The sequence below is a fragment of the Solea senegalensis genome, linkage group LG11 (assembly GCF_019176455.1).
Source record: "Solea senegalensis isolate Sse05_10M linkage group LG11, IFAPA_SoseM_1, whole genome shotgun sequence".
Classification (NCBI taxonomy): domain Eukaryota; kingdom Metazoa; phylum Chordata; class Actinopteri; order Pleuronectiformes; family Soleidae; genus Solea; species Solea senegalensis.
The window spans coordinates 17,397,145-17,422,121 of record NC_058031.1 but is presented as its reverse complement, the minus strand read 5'-3'; the positions used below and the strand labels follow the sequence as shown (position 1 = coordinate 17,422,121).

The 24,977-nt window shown below is 39.4% G+C and overlaps 2 protein-coding genes across 2 annotated transcripts; both read right to left on the bottom strand.

The window, feature by feature from the left end:
• Nucleotides 1-1,067: 1,067 nt before the first annotated feature.
• On the bottom strand, nucleotides 1,068-13,817 carry arih2 (ariadne homolog 2 (Drosophila)). Its single transcript, XM_044039416.1, has 15 exons — nucleotides 13,686-13,817; nucleotides 9,937-10,462; nucleotides 8,603-8,670; nucleotides 8,177-8,249; nucleotides 7,732-7,873; nucleotides 6,844-6,965; nucleotides 6,499-6,608; nucleotides 6,146-6,263; nucleotides 5,884-5,934; nucleotides 4,830-4,851; nucleotides 4,396-4,547; nucleotides 4,117-4,260; nucleotides 3,601-3,669; nucleotides 3,300-3,425; nucleotides 1,068-2,730 (listed from the first exon to the last, which is right to left on the bottom strand). Exons 2-15 carry the CDS (start codon nucleotides 10,201-10,203, stop codon nucleotides 2,659-2,661), a joined length of 1,536 nt encoding a protein of 511 aa, XP_043895351.1. The 5' UTR covers nucleotides 10,204-10,462; nucleotides 13,686-13,817; the 3' UTR covers nucleotides 1,068-2,658.
• A 532-nt stretch (nucleotides 13,818-14,349) lies between these two features.
• xpc (xeroderma pigmentosum, complementation group C) lies at nucleotides 14,350-24,392 on the bottom strand. The gene is made up of 14 exons (XM_044039413.1): nucleotides 24,106-24,392; nucleotides 22,941-23,228; nucleotides 22,752-22,848; nucleotides 22,555-22,639; nucleotides 22,306-22,463; nucleotides 22,055-22,175; nucleotides 21,868-21,957; nucleotides 19,956-20,801; nucleotides 19,460-19,620; nucleotides 18,637-18,718; nucleotides 17,914-18,045; nucleotides 17,417-17,586; nucleotides 16,876-16,969; nucleotides 14,350-16,109 (listed from the first exon to the last, which is right to left on the bottom strand). Exons 1-14 carry the CDS (start codon nucleotides 24,218-24,220, stop codon nucleotides 15,786-15,788), a joined length of 2,763 nt encoding a protein of 920 aa, XP_043895348.1. The 5' UTR covers nucleotides 24,221-24,392; the 3' UTR covers nucleotides 14,350-15,785.
• Between the last annotated feature and the right edge of the window lie 585 nt (nucleotides 24,393-24,977).

Sequence of the window (24,977 nt, the reverse complement as noted above, 5' to 3'; positions counted from 1 at the left end):
AAATAATGAAACTGCCATGTAGAGTCAGGGTCAGCATGCAATATAATATTAAATGTTTAACCACTGCCTGAAGGTTTGGGTTGAATCTACTCTAGATTTGAATGTACTGCTTTTATTAATTTGTTGATTATACAGTTTGATATTTGTTGATTTTAATTTGTAAGGACAGCTTAGTCTTCTATTTATTGCAGTCAATAATACATTTATGTGGATTATTATGCAGTCCCACATGCAAACATGATATATGGGTTAAGGAAAAATAGTTTTATGCAATCAACCTCCTTTGGTGTGTTTCAAGTTCAACTATTTTGAAAGTTTGGTGAACTGCATAAAAAAAATGCCTCTTTATCTACACTCGTCCTCATGAAGAGGTTTCATCTGAGAAGAGCATCACTGTCCTGCTCTGGAATGAATACTTGATGGTGCAATTTTTACCCACACTCCATGTGCCTGTGTAACAGTGAACCTCAGTCTCTTACACACATAAGGTCATGCAGAGTTGTAGGGCAGTTAATGCTGTCTTGGCACACAGTTACATCTAACTATATTTAGCTGCAGCGGACACACCAGATCCTGCATCAAACAAGCTGCCAATATTAGGTCAAAGGTGAACTGGGGATCTGCAGCAGGAATCACTGACAAGAAACATTAAAACCTGTCAAAATGCTTTTTTTTGGTGTGGACTTTTTTTTTTTTACCAATACTAAATGTGTGGCAATTAAATTTCATGAACATGAGTTTGCCACTACCTACATCAAGTTTGTAAAATCAATTTTAAAGATAATTTAACAAGTTCTGCATCTTAAACGGATAATTATAATGTAACTTATTCTCAATCTACAATCCTATGTGTAAAAATAGTTTTGGCAGTGATAAATATCCCTACAAGGACATGTTGATCACTACATTTCCTCCTGTAATATTGACAAAAAATAACCCTGATTTCATAATTGGAAAAATCACTTATGCTTATAGTATGCTCCTACCATATGAAGTAAACTTTGTGTCTACATGTGTGCATTTGTGTGTGTGTGGGCGCACATGTAATGAACACACAAGACAGGATCTGGTTTTAAAAACTCTTTCAGTAACTCTATTTCTGTATTAATGTACAACCGTTGAAAATTACAGCAATTTTTTTTATTATTTTTTCCTTTTTTTCTCTTTTTTTTAAATGATCTATCTATCAACAACCATTTTCCAGAAGAAAAATGTGAACAACGTGAGCAGAAAGAGGAGAGAAAAGAGAGCAAAAATAAAGTGAAAGTGATTAAGGTAAAGAAAGAGAGGAGAGCATGAGATGGGGGGATGGAGACAAACAGGTGACGTTTTTTTCTGCAGCGGAGTGTTTGCGCACGTGTTATGTGCATGCTGCGTCAGTGTCAGTGGGTGGTGCTGTAGTGTGTGTGAAAGACTAAGCTTGCGCTTGCTGCTTCAACACAACTTCATCAGCTAATCAAAAGGAGGTGTTTCTGTAGACACTCAAGACTCACACTAGTTTTGATCTACATTAGCTGAACAAGTTCAAGCACCAGTATGAGACTATAAAGAGACAAGAGTTGGAGTAATTCAGTAGTTTTATGTAGGTAACAATGACTAGCTGCTATTTACCAAGGGAAAGGTGTACTTATTATGAAACAGTGGCGACAAAAATCTGAAATAGTTGCCATGTTAACACACATTCGTCTTTGTCTATAACATGTTGCATATATGACAATACAGCATATGTAAGAAAATACTGGATTTTGTTTTTCAAAATAATAATGTGGTGACCATTTTTTCACAACAAACACACCCTGGTCACGTCTACTGAGAATTTTAGACTGCCATGCTGAGTTACATCTGTCAGCTGGTGAAAAGTTTGAATCAAAGCAGAATGAGAGCAGTGGCAGCCATCATTTCTTATATGGAATTACTTTCATTGATTGATCTGAAATTCCTGTGTTTTGAAAGTTCAGAACATTAGTTGGATATGTGTTCAGACAGATTGATTAAGTATGACAGTGTCTGCTAGTCACTATTGTCTATATAAAACCACTAAAGATCTGCAATCAGCACCGTCTCTTTAAAGAAAAAAAAAATTCTCTTTCCCAATACTTCATTCGCTAAAAGCTTCTGCATACTCCGCATTTTTATGTCTCCAATTGCTTCTCTCTTCATTCATTATTCCAGCATCACAGGGATAATGTTGGAGAATAACAGCTCACTCATACTCTCTTTACAGACAATGTTTTAGCTGCTCATAATAAATGCTTATGTGAATCAAAAGCAAGTCCTCCGTTATAAAAACGCTTTTATAACGGTTTAGGTCTAAAAATCTTTAGACCTTTACGATCTGAACTGAAAAGCAATGATGAAGAAACCATGGTGAATGTGATGCTCTGGGGACAAAACATGAAAACGAGGTGCCGATAAGGGTGACGGGAGGAAGGGAAGCTACTATCGTGCCTTTTTGTGACCCTGCAGCATAACAGGAGGGAGAGAAGAGAGCAAATGAGCAAGTGTAAAGAAGCAAAAGGAGGAGTGGTACAACTGCACCAAATTATAGTCATGGAAAGAAGCAAAAGATTGGAGGGCAAGGAAGGAGGAAAAAAAGGAAAGAGGAAAAGGAGGAAAGGAAGGAAGGAGATGCTGGTGCTTCGCAGTCACGATGGAGCCTCAGGTGTCATGAAAATCCTTCAGCAGCGTGCGTCGCCTCTGCTCAGCAATGTGCATTTGATTCTCCAAATCCTGAAATAGACAAATCATTTTTCACTGTAGGTCAACAATTAGTTTGAATATTCGATATTTTCTTTTTTTTTTTAATTGTCAGCAAACCCCCTGAAACAGTTGGGCTAACTCGTCTGTGCCACAGAACTCAGCATTCAAATTAGTCAGAACCATTGTAGTGGATGACATGCTTCAATTACCACAAATGCAAATGATAGTTTATTTGGTTTTAAATAATAATTAATAAAGAAACAATTACTTTGTAAGATATTTTGTTGATCCACAGACATTACAAGAACACCATGCCAACACTAACTATCCACTATCATCTGTGACAGCAAAAAACAATAACATTTTATGAAGCTTTGATTATTGAATCGATTTAGCCAAATATTTTTATGACTTTAAATTTATTTGAACTGCTGCCCAATAACGTGACTTCCCACAAAGATCTGTGTTGTACTTTCAAAACAATAGGCAAATCACAGAATCCACAGAACATACATTTCTGCAGTTGTCTTCTTCCCCTTCTTCCCTTGAGTTAGTGTTTGAAGTGAAAAATTCTCCCATAATGCATTATGCCATCATACCCCTCTGTCACTGGCGCTGAGCTCCCCCTCGCCTCCCACCACTCCTCTCTCGTAGCTGTCAGCTCGCTCCACCTTCCATGACAGGTTTTCAATCTCTGCTTCCAGCTGAGCCTGCTGATACTCGAACTGCAGAGCACAAACACAAGACAATCAGACAAAAAGGTAAGGAAAAAAAAAAGATAAAACAAGGATTAGTTTAAAGCTAAATCTAGATGATATCAGTCTGAATAGTCACTACGTTGTTATTTTAACAATATTTGTTCTGCAATAACAATCAATCAGAGAGAGGAGTTTGTCTCACCAGTTTTTTGCGTGGGCCAGACTCCATGTAGTAGGCATATGGATACGTATACTGCAGTGTGTAGCGGCACTGGAAACATTAAGACAAACATATTATACTAAAAAAGTTAAGTCAAGACTACTTTAAAATTAAGAGAAGCATTGATTGTGATTCAGCGCCTTCACTGGTTAATATTAAACCTAAGATATAAGACACAGGAATAGTACGGGGAAGTGCTTCATTTCTGAAATCCTCCAAATAAATCCTCCAATGAGGTGTGAAAAAGATGAAGACAAATTTTATAATACACATACATTTTATAATAGTTATGATGGTAATAAGCTTTCACATTGTACACTTTGTTAGCACCAAACCCATCAGTCTGACTTCTTTTCTTACTGACTTTGAAGTCAAATTTAAATGAACTTAATGGTATCATTATATTGAGGTTCAATCCAAAAATGTTATTGTTTCCTAATAATGTAGTGGAGCCATTTTCACCTCCCACTCTCTTTGACGAAGTGAGTAAATAAGTACCTTAGCCAGTAGCTTTGAAGCATTATGCAGATACTGCCAGTCAATCCAGGTTCCCAGGTTGTTCATCACTCTCTCTTGGATTTTCTCCTGGATTCTCTGGTACGTCTGAGCCTCTAGCTGTAGAGACTTGTTGTGATTCTCCCACTTGTGAGGGGAAAAAAAAGGAAAAGGAAGGAAGTCAAATCAGTCTTGCTTGTAATTTCATCCAGGACGTCCATGTTTTTGCTACTTGAATGTTGTTAGGATAGCATATTGACAAGAACACAAGAAAGTCCTTACCCTCTCAAAGTAGAAGAGGTATTTCTTGAGGGCCTCTCTAGCCTGAGCCTGCTGGCTTTGGTTGACTATATCAGGGTTTTCTTTGTAGCGGCTGCACTCGTAGTATTCACTGCCATGAGTCTTCCAGTCACCGAGACACATCCAGCAGAAGTCTGACAGGAGACACAACACAAACTTATGGACCCAGCTACAAACAAATGACACGACATTCACAGAGACTCTTGTTCAAGAAACAATTTTCATTCAAGGGCTGGAGGGTCAGGTAAAGTCCTGATCTTTCATTCTAACCACGTGTTTTCTTCCACTTCTTTAAGTTTAGTGAGTCTATTTTTAATGTGATGTATTATGTCACCAGGAAAGCTCATCACAGAACAACACATTAATGCTGCACTGGCTGCTACAGGAGATATGAAACCGTGAGACACACTTCTTACCGTGTTTGCACTTGGAGCATTGCTGAAACAAAGACAAAGGAAGTCAAATTAGAAATTAACATTAACATTAGAAAATAAACATTTGATTTGTTTTGCATCATGTGCATCTGTGCAATATCATAGCCCATGATTTCTGAAAATATACTATGCCAACTAGTGATATCAGCACAAAAACTGTTGAGGAATATTTAGATAATTTGGCCCTGTGCATGTCCTCGCACAGAGCGAGACTAAACATAGGAGCTCAGCAACGATTAGACTAAAACATTGAAATATGCCAATTTTGCTATGTTCATATACTCAAAACGGACAAAGCTACATAACACAGACAAGCTAGCTTATCGTTTTTATGACATGCCATGTTTGTAGTCGAGCTGTGATATGCAAACTGTTGCTTACAAAATTTACATTCAACTTTGTTCTATTTATTTATTTTTATTTTCTATCTATTTTTGTAAAATGCTGCCACACTGCCGATGTCTTTCACATGGATGTTAGAGAAGGACTGACTGTAGCCTAAAATGAAAAGCTCAAAATTTAAATAAAACCACCGGACGTTCTTTAATCTATCTGTCTCGAGTTGGTTGGGCTAATCCAAAATACTGAAAACAAGGGGGGTGTTCTCTGTAGACACACTGTTACCTGTGAAACCATTAGCACTTCGTACTGTCCTCCTGATGAAATCAAATTAACCATATACTGTATGAAATTAACACAGCAAAACGTCGACCAACCAGAATTTCAGTCGAGCCAGAACGTATCGACTCATAAATCGACCAGTCGACTGGGACTTTACAGCCCTAAAATATACGTCGGACCAGTTCAAATCACCAAAACAACCAACATTTCCTGAAACATTCAGTGGCTCAGTCTCATGACCTATCCTTTCACCATGTTTGATGCAGATGACAAGTATAACAGCAGCAACAAAACAGGGAACATGTATCTGCCTAAAAGTTTGCCAAGTTTCAAAATATTAAAGAAGAGCACTGTCAGATATTTATAGCATTTCCTGTGTTCTGGGAAAGTGTGATCTTTTTCAGCTCTGACTCACCATGTGATTACAGCCTCCGTTCTTCTCAATGCAGATGTTGCACTTAGGACACTAGAGGAGAAACACATCATTTCAATCTATTGCACAAGTATAATTGCATTAAAATATGATTACAGCAGTATTGGTAGAAATAGTATATGTTTTTGATTGTGCAAGAATTTGTTTGGCAATGTGAAAAATGCAAGCAGGTTAAAATGACAGGAGTTACAGTATCTTTATTGGGGTGTGTGTGTGTGTGTGTTAACTTTTAGATTCCTCATACATCTTTAGTGTGTGCGCTGATGTAGTTGGCTGTCTCTGAATCGTCGGCACATTTAGTCAGCCATTTTCGGATTGTTGCACAGTCTGTGGGTGCATGGTACATCTGACGGCATTTAAAACTGTAGAGAGTAATACAGAAGTTATTACATTTACATCCCATAATAAACTCAGGTGTTCTATCGCCATGTAAAAATCTGCCACGCAAATATGCAACAGTATAAAATCTAACACATTTGAATACAAGAGCTTGCAGAAGGATTTTGAATCATTTTGCAACATGGGTTTCAAACTGTTAATCTGGCTCACACATGAAGATAATCTACATGGAGGTGTGTGCATGTGAGTGTCTCCTACCAGAAGACTTCACTGCAGCGGCTACACTGCACCCTGCGTGCCCGAGGCTCCTGCACCTTGATGACGATGGGACAGTCTGCGCCCGGACACAACTGCAACTGGAAGTGACTCTGTGGGTCCAAGAGACACCAGGAAATTTGAGGTGAATTAGATTACACAAAAATTATGTAAAAAAACTGACATTAATAAGAATATGTCTATTTGTCCATCCTGGGGCCTAAGTAAGGTTTTCTCACACCCTCTCCCTATACCTGACATCTCACTTGCTATACATGCACATCTGATGCAGACACACCGACACAGCATTTGAGCAAACGGTCAGCACACATACGCAGAAGCACACACCTCAACGTAGTCTCTGAAGAGGTAGCGTCTATATTTGTCCTTCAGCTCCTCTCCTGGTAGCAGTGGCAGGACAAAGTCTTCAGGCATCTGCAGGGAACAGTCTTGAGCCATACATGAGATACCTACAAAAACACACACACACCATATTTTAATATATAAAGTCCAGAATCACAACGAAACACCACCATGTACAATTCAAGCCCTACAAAAGCTGTGACTTAGAAAGTTTAAATGTAGTTCTGAGTGACATGTGAGGGTTTACAGATTAAGTGTGACCCAGAAAGTGGATCAGTCATGGATGTGTCCTTCGTACAGCTGACATACTTATCAGGCTCTGAAGGACTCTGGCACATGGAGTGAGTTTTTTGAGAGACTGTTAACATGCACAGGGGCACACAATGTTACTGTTGACACATAAATAGATAATAGATATGCACTTGTGGCACACTCTGGATAAGGATGGTCTGGTCACCAGATGGAGTCATTAAATCCTCATATTACACCTCTGTATCTACAAAGTCACAAGCTTCTAGTGAAATTAAAAATACAAACATGTTAACACCTACAACTAATAACATGTGCGCACAAAGGTCCAGTCAGGATGTAAACAAATTTGTGTGGCTGAGAGAGGAGTGGTAGTTGTGAGAGAGAAGCTGTCGTGTTTTGGTAACCGTAGCTTTAAACAAGGTGTCATTATAGCTTGCTTTGGTGATTTCGACACCAGTCCAAACCCTGCTGTTCTGACAGGAAAACAGTGGCTGAAATTAACATTACAGTAGATCAGAGGCTAAAACCATGAATCCCAGAATGGACAAACACACAGACACTTGGATCAAAGTGTGGCTCACCCACTCCAATACCAGCTTTGATGCCTACACACACACTTACCTACTCCCATGCCATCTTTGACCAGTACAGTGCAGTGCTGCTCCCAGCATGCTTTACAGAAGGAGTGCTGACATGGCAGTGCCAATAGAGAGTCTCTCCGTACGACCTGTAGACACACGCCACAGTGGAGGGACTGATGGGCCTAAAACACACAAATCATGAGCACTTCAGCAAAAACCCCACACTGGAGAGCGAGTGAATAAGTGAATAAGCAGCCACAAGGAACACATGTAGATTGCAGTCTAATTTTACCCAGTAAACAATGATTTTATGACTTAATTTTGGCTTTAATAGAGCAGTGCGTCAAAAACTAGGTTAGCTAAGCTGTAATAAATATTTGTCCTGAAAATACATGGATGATTATTAAAGCTAAAATCAAAGAAAGCATTCCATATTTGCCATCAAATTCACACACAAGTCCTGATTCATGCCATCTGTTACTCACAGTGACTGATCTGCAGGTGCTGCTGGGCTGGACCAGAGCATCTGCCAACAGCAGAGATGAGTTGGACTTATATCTGTGGAAACATGAACAGAACCAGGGGTCATAAAAAGGATGAGAATGAAGAATAAAAGGTCACACATGAGAAAATAATCAATGTGTAAATACAAAAGGGGATACATAAGTTGCAAAGAGACTGAGATGACGGAAGCAAAACAAAAAAGTAAAAAAAAAAAGGGAAACAATGGAAGGTGAATTCAAGAAGCAGAGAATGGGTGATTAGAAACAAAGAATTGAATAATAAAATAATAATAATAATAATAATAATAATAATACTACATCATATTTTTATAGCGCTTTTCTAAAACTCAAAGACACTTAAAATGTAAGTAAGGTAGGCAGGATCATGGATGGAAAGAGGACACATACCTGTCTACTATTTGTGAAACCTGCCAGTGAAAATGCACCAGAATCAGTTTTGCTACAGCTGGCAAAACCTGAGAGAGACAGAACAAAGTCAGAGGGAAGATTACTCAATCTGCTGCAAATGCTTTTACACAACAATCACAACAAACATTTTAACATGACTTTTCCTCTTGAGTTCAAATGAAACTTGGATTCATTCTAGTATTAACTGATTCATCAATTAAATTTAACATCATGTACTGATAACGCTCTAAACCAATCATGTTCAAAGGAAAATACATGAAGGAGGTCTGTATTTTTTTTTTTTATCTTGTAGATGGTCCTTGACAGAAAGAAAAATGAGAACACCTGGCCTAGACACTGGGACACCATGTCCTGTTTCCTACTATCTTAACAGAGCCCTACTATTAATCAGATTAACAAAACTTTCCTCTGTTGCTACCTTGCAGACGTCTGCTGATATTCCATTTGAAAAAGCTTTGCAAGCGGGACAGAGGGATTTTATTACTATTCTCTGCACAGTAGTTGTTTTATAAGTGTTATAAATGTAATCAAACCCCTTTTACATACTTACACCATCGTCTGTTGACACGCAGAAACATATGTGACAGTCTGTTATCACTACTCATGGAGAGTAAGAGCTGAACATTGTTTGAACTAGTGACACTAAGAGGGTAACCACATAAGACGACATTATTCTTATTACCACTTAGGTGCAGGGGTGTCAAACTCAATGGGGGGCCGAAATTAAAAACCATGTCCAAGTCGAGGGCCAGATAAACAAAAAGTTTAGAACAAATGATTTTTCCATTACCATCTATCTTGCCTGACTTCCTCTGCTGTATTTCAGTGGAACAGCACATCCAGGCCTGTAGTCACATGCAATCTTAGCCAATAATTTGCAGAACTCAATCATTTTATGAGACATATAAAGCAAAAAGAGAGGCTCTGTGTTTTCAAATTCAGTGACCCAATAGGGGAAAAAAAAGCAAGAAAGACATAACATTATCTCTTGAGGGGCCGAGTACAATTGCATGGTGGGCCAGATGTGGCCCGTGGACCTTGAGTTTGACACCTGTGACTTAGGGCAATAGCCAAATAACAGCCAAAAGCCTGTCTGAAATTAGTTAGTGTTAAACTGCTCACATAAAATAATATATATATATATTAAAATGCAAAGTCTGTCTCAAAGGTTGTGTGATAGTGCCACTGATCAATTTATCCAATTTTAATACATGCTGTCAACACCTCGTTTCTTGTTGATTTCAAATTAAGCTTTTGCTAATTCTACAACGATAACACCACATGCAGCATTAGAAAGGTCCAGCTTTGCTCACCTTCAGTGCAGCAGCCACAGTGTTAACCTCCTCTATCAGCACCCTTTGACTCTCTTTATAGGTAAGACAGGTGAATTGGTACTCCTCTGGGTCAAAGGAGTCAGCTCCCTGTTGTTCCACATCACTGGCCACACCCTCATAGTAGGCTGCAATATCACCCTGGTCCTCTTCATCTCCTCCATCATCGTCATCATCCTCTTCTTCAGAGTTCACCCCAAAGTCTTCCTCATTGCTGTCCGAAGCCTGGCTGTTCATGTCCACAGACATCCAGACTACTGAATCAATCACCCAAACAGGTAGACAGCCCGCCCACCTGTCGGATCTAAGTGGCCTGGTTGGCTGAAATGGCTTGTTTTAAAGCCCCACCTTCTCACTTCTCCCTGCCCAACTCTCCACCAGCTTGTGTCGCTCCTCAGGGTCACTCTGCCTTCACGTCTGCCTGAGGCGCGTAATAAGCGCACTCAACAGCAGCGGAAGAAACAGAAGAAGTCACACTCCCCGTCAGTCATTGGGAAAGCTGGTAAATCTAAGGATCGGGAAAGGAGGGGGGGGGAAAAATCACACATAATGCATAAAATAAATATACAGATGCACAAAACGTCTACTGAGAAGACTGACGGTACATGTGATAAGTGTGAGCTGACCTTCCTCCAGGTCACAAAAGTAGACAAAAACAATTTACACAAACAAACAAATATAGTCCTTGTTGTACTAATTGAACACACCCATAAAACGCTACCATTGCTGGTGGGAAAAGTAGGTGCGCCCATGAATTTAATAACTGGCTGAACCTCTTCGGCAGCAATAACTTCCAACAAGTGCCTCCTGTAGCTGCACAATGCTCAGGAGGAGTTCCGGACCTTTCATCCAGCAGAGATGATTCAGTTCAGCCATAGAGAAGACTGGCCTAAGTGACTCTTTAACAGAAGACATTTCAACTTGTCACAGAAGGAAAGAGGCAGGTGAAGATACATTAATGCCACTTAGTTACATCGAAAAGGCCCAGTTATTACATATCCTTTCCAGCAGTGCTTTTCCTTATGTGATAAGTGTTATTTTTCATAGTCAGCACAAATCATGATGCTTCCCTCCATGCTACTTCACCATTGTGGTGACATTACTATGATCGAGGGAATTTGCTTAAAATGGACACCATACTCCACTTTTGAAAACGTGTCCATTTGCATTTAGTGAGATCTGGTACCAAACAAGCATTTTCCCCAAATAAAGAATGTGAGTTGCAGTTTGAGGGATTTCCATTGCACAACAATGTTTCATTTACAGTAGTGCCTATATACTTCCTGTTACATAAACACTGGTCTATCTTTATTTTAAGCACTAGTTTTAAATTTAACTTAATAAAAACTTCATAAAACAGCGAATAACCTGCATTTCTCCATCCTACACCATTGTTGATCAATAACGCACATGCAGGAGACACAAGGCAAGGGTGAAAGCTTAACACCACGGTTTCGAGGATTACCTGCCACTTGTGCTTTGAGGATGAGGATGACACAAACAACTGGAGTTAACTTGATAGCAAACCAGCCTGCAACTCTAAAGAAAGATATTGGACTAAACAGCCTGTCTCATTTGGGGTTAAAAGCAAAAAACAAGCAGTCAAAGCAAAGCCAGCAAAAACCCTGATGAACACATCTTTTGAGTCACAATTATGGAGGTGAAATTTCCATGTTGATAATTCTAAAATACTTCAAGGTGTCGTTTTGAAACAATTACAGTCAAAACTGATCATAATTTAACAACTGTTAATCTCATGAAATAGGAGAGTGTACTGATACTGTAGGAAACAGAGTTGCTCTCTTGGGCTGGGTATCGATCTTTGTGTGGTATTGATCGAAACTCCTCTGTTATGTAATATCAAAAGCCTTCCAATACCAAAATACCTAAAGAGTAAATCTAATCAGTGTCATTGAGCCAATAAGTAGCATGCGGCACGCTATGACCAAGAGCTAACAGTACTATCATGATATGTGTAGGGAGTCAAGAGCAGTGATGGACCTCACCCCAAAGGAAAAGTGACTGAGAGTGAGTGTGTGCCCATGTTGTGTTTTGAGAGGCTGCCACTTCTTCAATGAAGGAAGTTCAAGAAGATCTTAAGTTCACAGAATAAATATGAGAACATCCTCCTTCAAATAAGTCTCTTGTAAATAAATCTGCTGAGGACAGCAGCACCAGCTCCACTGGTTTAGATAAGTTATTTTACTGTTATTTTATTTTACCCTCATTCACATCTTGAATCAGGTGAAACTAACCTGAAACTGGGTCAGGAGGTGAACAATCTCTAGACAGGTAACCAGCCTGGGGTTTTCAGTTAGACCTGAAGACACGTCTTAGATGAGAGGTAAACTGTTTTAATTATACTTAAGCAAATCCAGTTGCCCTTTTAAAGATTTGGGTGGATAGTTCCATCAACTTATCCAGTTGGGTTGGATGGCATAACAGCTAAGCTGTTATGTTTAAGTGTAAAGGTACTCAGGCACTCAAACAACACTCTGAATTGTTTCTATGTAATTGTAAGAGTATGTAAAAATATCATGCAACTGAAAATATACATGTTTATATTTTGTTGAAACTAATTTAATAACAATGGTATCGAACACAATATTGTTCAGGAATAGGTATAAAAGTCCTGGTATCATTATGTATCAAAAAATTTAATCAATACCCAGCCCAAGCGCTCTCAAAGTGCTTTTCCTCATTACTGTAACATTTGTTTTCTATTGCCCAGCCACTTGGCAGAACATTTGTATTCCTTTCCATCTAGATTATACATCGTGGAGGTTTTCTCACATTGATGTGCACCAGTGTCAAGCCAAATTGTGTGTCCTTTTCAGAATGAATTTCTTCTTGAGTCTCAGTGCAACATTGGGGTACTGAGGACGGGTGCCTGTCTTTGCTTCTCTCCAGGTCACTTCATACTCACACAACTTTCAAAAAGGAAGTGCACTCTGAAGATGACACAACCCCTGAGGGCTTACTCAGGTGTATAACTATGTTATTTGTAATGACTGTGGTCGGCAGATACGGGATCATAGTTGGTTCATGGCAACGGGTTTAAAATGACTTCGCAAATGTCCACCTGGATATAAAATAGAGGTTGGCAGGGGAAAGCCTAGCCCCTGAGCCAGCCCAGCAACACACGAATGCTTGCGTTCCGCCCGGTGCAGGCTAAAAATAGGCAGCTAAGTGGGTGACACACATTTTGCTAGGCTAATGTGTCACAGCAACTCAAGGCAGGTTTAATAATGCGTTCCGTGGTGTGGAATGAAAGTGGTTCGCGGTGAGATAAGCCAACATAGAAAGACCGGCGTGATTGTTGCTGGATATCTGCACCGTAGCCGAAAACAACGGCAGTGAAGTCAAATCCACAGAGCGACTAGCTAAGTCACTGTTAGCCAGATTAGCTTCCTGGCTAACACGCTCACAGTAGTTCAGCAGCGAAGTAACGGTATGCCGTCCTTACGAGTGACTGGTTAAACAGTGACATGATTCAAGATTAGATTAACATATGCCTTTGAAACTAAAATAAAATGTAATCCAATAAGAATTATTTAAGGCATCATAACTACATAGGTAAACTACCCCCCTGTATCGCTCCCTCACGCTATGCCTCCGCCTCTCATCCACTCAAATCCGAGGATTGAGATGTAAACAAGGCCCTCTAGAGCTCGGGAGTAAACCAACACATTTCGACAACCGCGGCGTCAATTTACACCGGTGGTGTTTACCTCTCAGGGCAGCGTCGGCTCGACCCGCGGTGACAGTCCGAAGTGGTTTTGGTGCTGTGGGAAACCCCAAAGAGTGTGTTCGCATTGATGGTTGGCGGAAGATACACGGTTACAGGGGTGCTTATCTATGACGTCACATCCGCTATTCTCTCACCAGTCAACACACCAAAATTAAAGTGCATATCAAGTGTTTACATATTATATATCCAACACATTTAGAATTATCATACACTCAATCAATTACAGGGCTTGATAAGGAAATGAATTGACATTTACCATATTTAGATGAAAAAGAGTAACTGTTATAGCTGAAATTGTTTGAACACCAAAACTGTAGTTTCTTTACTGTCTCCATAACCCTCATGCAAATGTTTTATAAACATTTAGTTACTACATTGATTGAGTACATGTCTGATATAATAGTACCTCCTGAATTTCCATTTTTAAATACGTTTTCTCTCCTATCTCCTTTATGGGAGGCCACATTGTGCTGACATAATTATCATAATACTGATTAGAAAATTGTTGTTCTCAAAATATTAAACTTCTGTCTTTCTTTCTTTCCACAGAGAGTATAAAATATTGATAGGACAGTTAAAATCTGGAGAATATATGTGCCTACAACTCTCTAGGGGCTTAAAAAGAAGCATTGTCCATACAGCAATTTAAGAAAGATAGTTTTAATTTTTTAAATTGTAGATATTTTTGACCTTATTGTCACTTGATGGAGGGAATGGCAGTTGGTATTGTTTCAGTGGTGCATACATTTCTGATGAACATGATTCTGGCTCAACTGATATGTACCCAGCCTGGGGCTTTAGGGAATCCTGGGACTCCTGGGGTCTGGTGTCACAGGTTTGATAATCCATCCTTATTCAACATATTTACCCAACTATAAATAAATAAGTTATTTAATTCATGTAGTTTAAGGACGGCAAAGGATTAAGATTCAGGGAAACATTCTTAAACTTGCCTGCAGTAACCCAACAGCAGGTCTAAATTGTTCAGTTGTTACTTTCCTTTCCTATCCAGTAGGGACTAAATTGTTCAGTTGTTACTTTCCTTGCCTATCCACTGGGTGGCAGAGGTCAGGGTGTAGGAGCCAGTTATGTGGCTATGCATCTAAATGGGGCACTCAAAAGTGCTTTCAGTCTGAAGGTTAGGATCGATAGCTTCATAAACAATGCATTACCTTCTGCTGTGCTTCTCAGCAGATCCGCAAAGAAGCAGAGGGTGAGCCTCTGGGGTTACTGTACTGTAATTGGTCTCGAATCGCTGTGAAGGAAAATATATTGCTTGAAGTAGCAGATGTTGGTTTTGATGCACACAAAATAGAATTCACTGAAGCTGCAGCAAAAATAATTTAACACAGATTATCTGAAAATAGAAATGTATGTTGTAATTTCTGAGGATTTCACGGCCTAATCCTTAAGTCATGACTTTGGCTGGTCTTGACTATTACTGTGTCTGTTGTAATTTTTTGTAACCATACAAAATATCTTACAAATAAAAACACAGATACAGTTAATTTAAAAAGACTTAAACATTGATTTTAGTAATTTGCTTTTCATTTGTATTGGACAAATACAACTGTTAATTACTGCTTCTACTGCTACTGCTGTGACAGAAAAAAAGAGGCTGAAGTTATGTTTGTGAAAAATCAAGACTTGAAAGTGAAGACCACCAGGATCAAGTCACACTAGAGCGGTGAGAGAATTTGGAGCACACCAACTTGATCTGCACCAGAGTACATAGTGTTCTTTCATGTATTCAGCACTGATGTACTGGCATGTAGTGTAGCTCTATATAACTTTCATACAAAATCTAGAGCAGGTAGCTAATAGGAATATGTACAACGATAATTTGAGTATTACCACAGGAAGAAAATTATTCAGTTTCACTCCCTTTCTGTCTGCTCCTCCCCTTAGCCCTGCAGCCAACTTTTCCAGGGCTGGACATATTGCTACACCTTTTCAATACTGTTGCACCTGAGACACATTGTATCCTGCTTTAAAAAGCATGTAAACAAGTTAATACAAGGAGCAGCACAGTGTGATAAACCTCGATTCATCAAAGTTTTTATCTAAAGGTTTTGATCAGTCATTCTACTTTCTCAAAAGGAAACATGTGTTTCTCTTGTCCTCTCCTTTCTCGTTTTGTCTTCAGTCCACTGGAGTTCCCTCCGTCCTCCTCTGCTTGTCTGTTTTGGGGCCAGGACATGGCCAAAGTCTCAGATGCAGTCTTAGCAGCATGACTCTCCTCTTCAACCACCTCCTCATCAGAAGAAAAGCCACCAGCATTGTCTTCATGTGGAAGGCTCCCCAGTCCAGGGTTCTTCTTGCCGTAGCGCTTCTTGAGCCTTTCTCTGATCAGGAGTCCTTTCACCAGCAGAGTCCAGTTGGAGATCACTCTTTTTTCTCTTTTCTGTATAGTGGAGGAAGAGAAAAACTGATGTACATGCTGGTGCTAAAACGTTAACTTAAGGCTTTCAATGAGAAATGGAATTAAATAAAGCCTTGAAAGTTGAAGCAAACAGTATCTATAGTTTTAAGTTATTCACCTACAGATCCTCTGTGTTAGAACAAACTGATTTATTAGACCATATGCTGGTTACTGTACTTTGGGAAGTAGTGATATTATATCACAATGGTGAGAAAAAGTAAACAAAGGAAAAGACCAGTTGGTTTGAACGTCATTGTACAAAAAGATATTGACCCAAACTGTTATAAGTGAAAGAAACAGATAGAGACTTTACAGGATGGAGAAAAGCAGTCAAACTTAAACCTTATGTAGCTGGTTTAAAAAAAAGAAACAAACGAACAGTACAAGACATCTTTGGGAACTTCTCTGACAATGCATTAAATCAATATTTCGTTCCACAATCATTTTTTATTATTATTTTTAAGTCTGATGTAGGCTGATTTATTTCAAATCATACATTTTAAATAGTTGGTAGCAAAAATGTTTAACTGATAATTTTGATGATCAGTGATAAAATGAGCTAAAAGAGAATCAGCCCACCAGAAAAGTATGTGGAACTGGTAAATAAGGCAAAACAAGTGTGAAATAAACACAACTTTAGAATCCTACATAGAGCTCAGAAAGTGAGGGTTTGATAAAGGGTTTGATTAATTGTGTTTCGTTTCTAATTACGGACATCAAAAGAGTTCAAAATAAAGCGAGCACATACCTCTTTCTCTTTCTGCTTCTGATGCTCTTGGTCTTCCTGCCAGGCAGCTCTGAGAATCTCCTCATGCTCCTCACACACGATGTATCCATCAGTCCTGAAATACAAACAGACACAAGGGAGCTTTGTATGAAACTAACTTTCTCCTTTTTCATTTTAAATCTGATCACACCATGGAGGAGAGTGACAGCAAAGCCTCCTACTAATTATAAAAAAAGTAACGGTAGTCAAAGTCTTTATAATGCATCTGTTGTAGGTTGATATTCATTTTAATATGAGCACATATTAATGCAAATGCGTATTGCTTCAGTGCACAGTATATGAGATTGTGTGTCCTGACAGTGGTGGAGATTATTCAACTATTAAAACCAATAAAGACTGTGATAATAAATAAAAACACAGCTGGGGAGTTTGTTTGTTGGCCCTAATTTGTCTACGGTCATTAAACATCCTACCTCATTTGACATGCTCCCGTACTAATCCTGTCCCCTCTTTTCAGTGTTCAACTTACAGCAAAAGAAATTAATTAAAAGTTCTGGCTTACACAGCATGCGAGTATCCCCCATGGAAGTCAAATCCTGTGACTGCAGGAGCAGCATCAATGTCCAGCTTCCTGGCCACACGGTGCAGGTTGGACAATCTGAGGTGAACACAGCCCACTGGCAACATACAGGGCTTAAACAGGTAAACGTTACCGTAGTCGTTACGGGGAACCTGATGGCAAAGATGACAGACCACCGTCATGGATTTATGCCGAGAAGTCAGTTTCAGGGAAGAAAATCAATGACACTTAATTTCAAGGACAAATACAAAACATTTTCTTTTTGAAATTTCATATTTATGGTATTCTGTCTTTCATAAAGATTTCCATTTAGATTTGGTCTGTTGGTAATAAACATAACCAATGATATAAAAATATTGCCTTTAGAAACATGCGACTAATTCTCTCTTACACTGCTTTTCATTTCTAAGCACTTGGTATATTCCTTAGAAATTGCAGAGTGCAGAACTTAATAATGTCTGCTGAATCTAGACAGCTACCTTCCCATCCACAGCTATAGGTGGTTGGTACTCTTCAGTCTGCCAATCTCCAAACAGTGCCAGGTCATTTTCTTCCTTCAGCTCCGACATGACCCTGGCCTTCCGTGATCGATTAGAGAAGCCCCTCACCATCTGACAAAGAAAAAAACACAACAATGAGAACATTCTATCAAAAATCACTTTTTCCATCTCAACTGAGACGGACCGGTCAGCCAGGGAATTAACTTAAAGTACAATATCATGTCAGCACAAAGGGATACTCCAGGGAAATTTACTTGGTGAAAAGATTGTTTTGTGCTCTATACATGCCAATTTTGCTTTGTGTATGAGGTATAAGGTTTCAACCTTTATTCATCACTGTCGAACAACAATAATAATAATAATAATAATAATAACAATGAAAAAAGATGCTTTTAGTTTAAATAAATATGTTACAACATGATGCTGACAATTGAATGGTGACTTTGCATGGCAATACTCTTTTGTGGAAATATGGTGGTTGACCAATAATGTGCAATATTGTTACTTGCTTTTCTGAATAACCCATTCAATATATGACACTACACTGGAGAAAAATGAGCAGCTTCCCTCTCAAGAATGATAATATGTCACATCATGAGGCAAAGAAGTTGTAACTTGGAAGTTTCTGAAGTTGTTGCTTAAGTTACTGAAACTGGAAACAAACAAGAAAAAACAAAATTGGCGAAAAATATTCTATCTCACTTTGTATGGCTCCTCTCCCAGTCTGACAGTACGAGCTTCTTTTAGCCATGTGTCTCTGGAGTGGAGTGTGTGCACACAATCCCTGGAGAGAAAGATATAAGCAACATTAATAAAATGTGTGTTTTTCAGTGGCAGGTTCAGGCACAATGTCTTATGATTTTGTATTTTGGATGAGCTCTGTTTAGTATGAACAGTGCCTAAATAACATAATAGTCAGAAGAACATCACAGCCACAAGCTGACTCTTATGAAAACCTCATGTTCAGCATATTAAATAATCACATAGCACCACCAGGTGGACAGTGATGTACACAACAACAGTTAATTCAGGGTGCATTCAGAGATATTTTCTTATAAAAAATAAAAAAAAAACCCAAACTGATTTTAACAGAGAAACTTCCATGATGTTCTTGATTGCAGTGCAAGAGGTGATATTTTAGTTGAATACACGATTAATCAAATGTGGTTAATATGATCTGGTCGGAACAAGGGCATTTCTGCATGGAGATTGTATGGTCTCCCCGTATGTGCATGGGTTTTCTCTGGGTTCTCTGGTTTCCTCTCACAGTCCAAAAACATGCAATATGGGGGTACCAAGTAAATTGGACACTCTAAATTGACAGTGAGGTGTGAGAGTGGATGGCTGTCTCTATATGTGGCCCTGTGATGGACTGGCAATCTGTCCGGGGGGGAACCCCGCCTTTTGCCCAATGTCAGCTGAGATTGGCACAGCACCCCCCGTGACCCTCTTGTGGAGGAGAAATTGGTAGAAGATGGATGTAGTTTTAAGTTCACACAAATGCAGTTGTCATGAGATGACAGACCTGGAGTATACTGGCTCTCCTCTGCAGTATCCCAGTACGGTGGATGTTGGTGGGTAGATGGCTTCATACTTCAGCAGGTGTCTCTTTAATGCGTACATTGGGTGGTTCTTGTACTCACTTACAGAGATGGGCAGGGGTTTGTTCTGAAGTTTATTCTGGAGCTAAGTGGAGTAAACACAAATAAAAGAGAGGATCAGTTTAAGCAAAGAGTAATAGAGGCCTTAAACTTGATGTGATAAAACTGTTCATTAGAATTGCAGTGATGTCTGTGGGGTATACTAAACACAGATAAAAAGACTTTATGAAAACGAGCGTGTACTTCTCCACTTCATCAACTCAGTCATGGTGCTCAATTTTTATCTTTAAACCTCTTGAGTGAGTGAAACAGCTGATCAGAAACAGACATAATCTGCCACAAGCGTTAACAATTAAGAGTATAATTAATCTGTACACATCTATAACCTGAGGGTTCATGTTCATAAATGGTCTGTCTCACCTCCTTCTCCTCCTTCATGTCTCTCTCATCCTCTGGTCCCTGGAATGGTGCAAGCGTTGCTTCCCACCACTCTTCATCCACCCGCCTCTTCCTTGACAATGTCATCCAGGTGGGGTCATACTTCCTTCCCAAATCCTTCACAAACCCGTCGTCATCCACCGACACCACATACGTCACTGGAACGGTTGCATTCTTGGAACATAGGTGAGGCATCCCAACACCGTGCTCAACATCCACGCATACCCAAGAGGAGGTTTTTTCCAGGTACACCTCCAACCACTCGTCTGCTCCTGGCTCTGTCTTCTTCCCACTCCTGCGCTTCGTTGTGTTATTTTTTGGTCCTTCTACTTCTATAAAATCATCATCCCCTTCCTCCCACTCTTCATCTTTTACCTGTTTTTTCCCTCCATCTCTCTTTCTTTCTGGAGCAGCAGTCTTCTTGTTGTTTGTCACTTTAGCTTTTCTGCTCCCTTTTCCCTTCTTTGCAGGTTTAGCCTCACTCTCTGAATCCTCACTCTCCTCACCACTCGTTGCCTGAAATTCTTCCTCATCACTAAGCTCCTCTTCTCTCTCACTGTTGCTCTCCTCCTTGTAGCTAACCTTTGACGCAACACTTCGGCGCTTTGAGTTCTTTGGTCTCTGTCCTCCTGATGTTACAGCCTTCTCCTCCTCCTCCATTTTTTTTATTTTGGCTTTTTTTCCTCCTCTGTCTTCCTTGGGTCCCGCCCCTGTGGCTGGTCTCTTGGTGCCAGGAGAGACCTTTGGACTAGGAGAGGTGATCTTGGAGGTTTCTGGGATTATGTGGCTTTTCCCTGCGGCACCATTCGAGGTTCTGTTTGCTTTACCCTAAAGAAACGACAAAGATAATTACAATGTATTTGTAAAAACAAAAGCATTACATTAAAAAGAAAAAGCACTGACAATTTCATAAAATAACAGAGTTTGTCATGTAGTTCATGAGTTTTGCCGTTTGAGTATTAAAACTATTTGAAAAATTCAATGGATATGATAATGATGACAAAAGACAACCAGAGGTACTTGAAACCTGGAGGTGAACAGGGTTTCCAGGTGATATATAAAAAGACTGTGGAGGATCTTACAGTTTATTATTTCTGTAAATTTATCATCAGAATGGAAACATCCATGTTAAGAAGTTATTTGAAGATATCAAGTTGGACACTGCAAAGCTGCAAATGGCATTTTTCTATTATTTGTGGCATTTCTTTGACTAAACAAGTAATAAGTCATTTGATTATCTGATTATTTAATAATTAAAATAATTGTCAGTTGTAGCCATACTAATCTATTGTGTATTATTATTGTATTACTATGACAAGACTCTGTAAAGCTGTAAACTGAGTACAGCATCATGGAAAAAGAGAAGAAAAGCCTTTTTAAAAAAAAAGAAAAAAGAAAAAGCTTAGCTCGCACTCATGGTTTCACAGTGGATGGGCCCGATTAAATAAATGATTTAGCAAATCACTAAACTGTGTCAGCCACGTATTGTATATAGCAAGACATCATACCAGTGTGACAGATTAGACAATAACTTCCCCAAGGAAAATGAAGGTGCCATTGTACAAAAAGAGCAATAGTGGAGGACATCCAGCATTCCATGTTGTTATATCTTGTGGCTGTTTATCACAAGAAGACAAGCGCTGTTTGAGAGAACGCGGCATGGAAAAAAAAACTAAATTTTTTCCCAGATGTCACATGTACAGTAAGTGATGATTCTGTCATCCAGGCAACGGATTGCATTATTTTTATCTCCCCACTGTAGTGTGCTTGGTACCCCAACAGAACAGTGCCAAAAACTGGGACAGTACAGATCAGTTGTTTTGGTAGCCTTCTAAATGTCTGTCAATGGAAATGCAAATAATTTTTTGATGTACGAGGGCTTGGACATTTGTACCTTGGCTGATGGGAATTTGAAAGATACTGGCTGCAGAGAAAGAACCAATCTGCAGAAGAGCTGCAGAGACCTCAGGACCAACAGGAACAGCTGCAGAAAATACAAAACATCCAGGAAAAAATTATTATCTCTTCTACATTTGTATGTTGACTTTGAGTCTGTATTTCATTTAATTAAATCAACGAACATGAGTCATCTCCTGGTGGTTCCTTGCTGAGAGGCTGGCCAGCCGCCTCTCAAGAAGAACCCGGGTGTCTGGACGCTCCTCGCAAGGAAGACTGGGATTGAGGGTGAATGTTGCTCTAAACCTGAAAAGATAAAGTGGTAATTGAGTTTAGTTTGATGATTCTGATCTCAACCTGAAAACACAGTGGAACACTGGTCAAGACTTTTCACAATAGATGAACATTTTACACATTCTGACATGAAAGAACAAACCATTTGAGCAATCCAGAGAGGTAGTTCTGGTCAATGCGTTCCTTAGCAACCATGCCAAAGTGGGTGGGCAGCAATGACAGAGTGATGGCCAGCAGATCTGGTTCACTGCACAGACGATTACAAAACATCCCACTGGCAATCAAGCACATGAGGTGAACCTGACAAGACAAAATTGAGAAGTTAATAATGTCCATGGTCTTACTGTGGTGGATCAGACACAGCATAAAGGACACGTTTGATTTTGTTTACCTTATGTGTGTCTATCAGCACGTCTTTTTGGTATTTGTTCATCATCCGCCTCAGATATGTCTCAAACTCCGCCTGCTTCTTCTGCCTGACCAATCAGAAGGTCATGATCAATGAGTATTTTGCAAATGTTTAGTAGAAATAAATACAAATAAGCTTTTAGTTTAATGTTAACATTCTCACAATTCAATATCACTTACTTTTTCCTGACTTCTGGAGTCTCAATCTCTATTTCTACTGGCTGAGCAAGCAGGGCGGGTTCTGACGAGTCAACTGGACCCAGTGGTTCATCTAGTTCTAAAACATACCAGCGTATTCTAAATTCCTCAACATTGCATATACAATTACAAACCAGGGGTAATGTAGTAATAACACACTAAAAAAAGTACCTTCCACTTCCTCCCAATCATCCTCATCATCTTCACTGTCATCCACCTCCTCTTCTTTCTCTGGTTTCCTGGCATTAACTGTTACCACAGGTGTCAGTGAGGTCACCATGTTAAAGTCATCATCGCTATCAACCTTCTTGTCCTTCACTGGTGATTTGAAGTATTTACTGGTGTTGACAGCAGTGGATTTAGGAGAAGAGTTGCACTTCACCAGTAGTTTTGAGGACAAACGTGACTTGGGTTTGATCTTTCTCTTAAGCTTCTCCTCTTTTTCTATGATGCCAGTGTCTGGATGGACAGACGGAAAGGTTAGGTTGCTACTTCACACACAAACTTGTCTTTTATGGATATAGTACAATACAAGAATCTCTGCAAAGAAAGAAAAGTAAAACACACAGGCACTGTTTATACACAGTCTTGCTTGTTTATAGCAAACCAAAGGCCACTAATGCTGCTGTGACATGAGCAGAGTCAGATACAAATAAAAATGGAATGTGAAACCAATAAAACACAGAAACAAAGTCAATAAGCAATGTAAATATAATATAAAGTATATAAATGTTTATACAGTTATTGAAAGTGATGCATAAGCCCAGAACACACACCAATCATTTCACATGCAAACATGTTTCGATAAACTGGAGCACAGGTGTGTATGTGGACCAGCCGATTCACTCCAGTAAACATGACTTACAACCACCCAGTGCACCTGCACTTGCACTGGGTGGCTGAGTGAATAGTGCGGTGGCAACAACAAACAATACAAAACAACCAGATGAGTGAACAAAAAAAATACAATTTTCCATTTCTGTATTTACAACCACTGAGAATTCTATTATCTAAACAGCATCTGCAAACTGAATCGCTGCTACCTAGAAGTGGACTGTGATTATATATCATCTTTACACTTTACATTTTACACTTGTGGAACCACAACAAAAGAATATAGTAATCGTGCCAGAAACATTTCTGTTGTGTTGGGAAAGTGCACAGCTCTTCAAAGTCCTTATTTGAGAGACAGTGACAGATCTGAGCTGACTGGTGTAATTTACATGTTCATATTTAATGCACACTCACCATTCCCTCTTAACTAGTAGAGGATGTTACAATTATCATAACATTATGGGACATAATAGACCACTGTGTCAGAGCTGACTTTTCTCACCTGTGACTCTTTTCTTAGCTCTCGCTGTTTTAGCAGCGTTGCTCTTCGCATTCAGTAACTGTCGCGATTTCTTTGAGTCGACCTCTTTCTGTGCGCACTCTCTTCTCTTTGCCATGGTTTCGGCTCTCCCTTTTCTTATTCAAAATACTTTTATCGAGTATCATCAAAGTAAACTAGACGAGTAACAGTCGACCAACTGAAAGCATGCTGCAATTATCTAACGTTCCTTTCTCTTATTACACAAGGCTACGGCAGCGTTCCGGATGTTTTGGAGGCAGAGCCCTGACGTCATATCCGCTTCGTGTTCCGTTTGCCGCTCAGCGATGCACCTGCCCTCTTATGAACAACAGAACAACTTAATGCAAAGTGACAATACGCCTGAATACCTACGGGATTTACGATTTTAAAAAAAAGCCAACAATCAAGCTGATTTTTAAGGACATCGACGTCCGTTTTTCAAAATAAAACACTCAGATCACCATATCTACACGTTTGAAAACACACCTCCTCGCAGCTGTGTCAGATACCTATTAATCGGATTTAAGCGATCGGCACAAAGTACTGTATACATCTGATAGTGTACCGTAAAGCAGTTGTACTGTACAATGTTTGAAAAAAAAATCTAATTAAAAGTCAGATTCAATCTCCACGAAATTATTATCCAATTTTTGTTTGGGTGAAAATACATTTGTTCTGTCCACTAAATGACAGACTAACGTTTGGCTGCCACTAAACATCTATACATTTGGCAGCAAAGCATGCAGACATTGTCAAGACAACCTGCTGCAGTTTACACTGAGCATCAGAATGGGGAGAAAGGTGACTTAAGTGACTTTAGTGAACATGTCATAGTTGGTCGGAGTATTTCAGTA

Excerpts from the sequence above, each read along its gene's own strand:
- arih2 (XM_044039416.1), bottom strand. The coding sequence starts at position 10,203 with ATGTCTGTGGACATGAACAGCCAGGCTTCGGACAGCAATGAGGAAGAC. Across the intron at positions 6,609-6,843 it reads TCTTCAGAGACTACGTTGAG|AGTCACTTCCAGTTGCAGTT; the intron begins GTGTGTGCTTCT and ends TTGGACCCACAG. Across the intron at positions 5,935-6,145 it reads TCAGCGCACACACTAAAGAT|TGTCCTAAGTGCAACATCTG; the intron begins GTATGAGGAATC and ends TTTCTCCTCTAG.
- xpc (XM_044039413.1), bottom strand. The coding sequence starts at position 24,220 with ATGGCAAAGAGAAGAGAGTGCGCACAGAAAGAGGTCGACTCAAAGAAA. Across the intron at positions 22,849-22,940 it reads TGATTGGGAGGAAGTGGAAG|AACTAGATGAACCACTGGGT; the intron begins GTACTTTTTTTA and ends GGTATGTTTTAG. Across the intron at positions 16,110-16,875 it reads AGAAGCAGAAAGAGAAAGAG|AAAAGAGAAAAAAGAGTGAT; the intron begins GTATGTGCTCGC and ends TCCACTATACAG.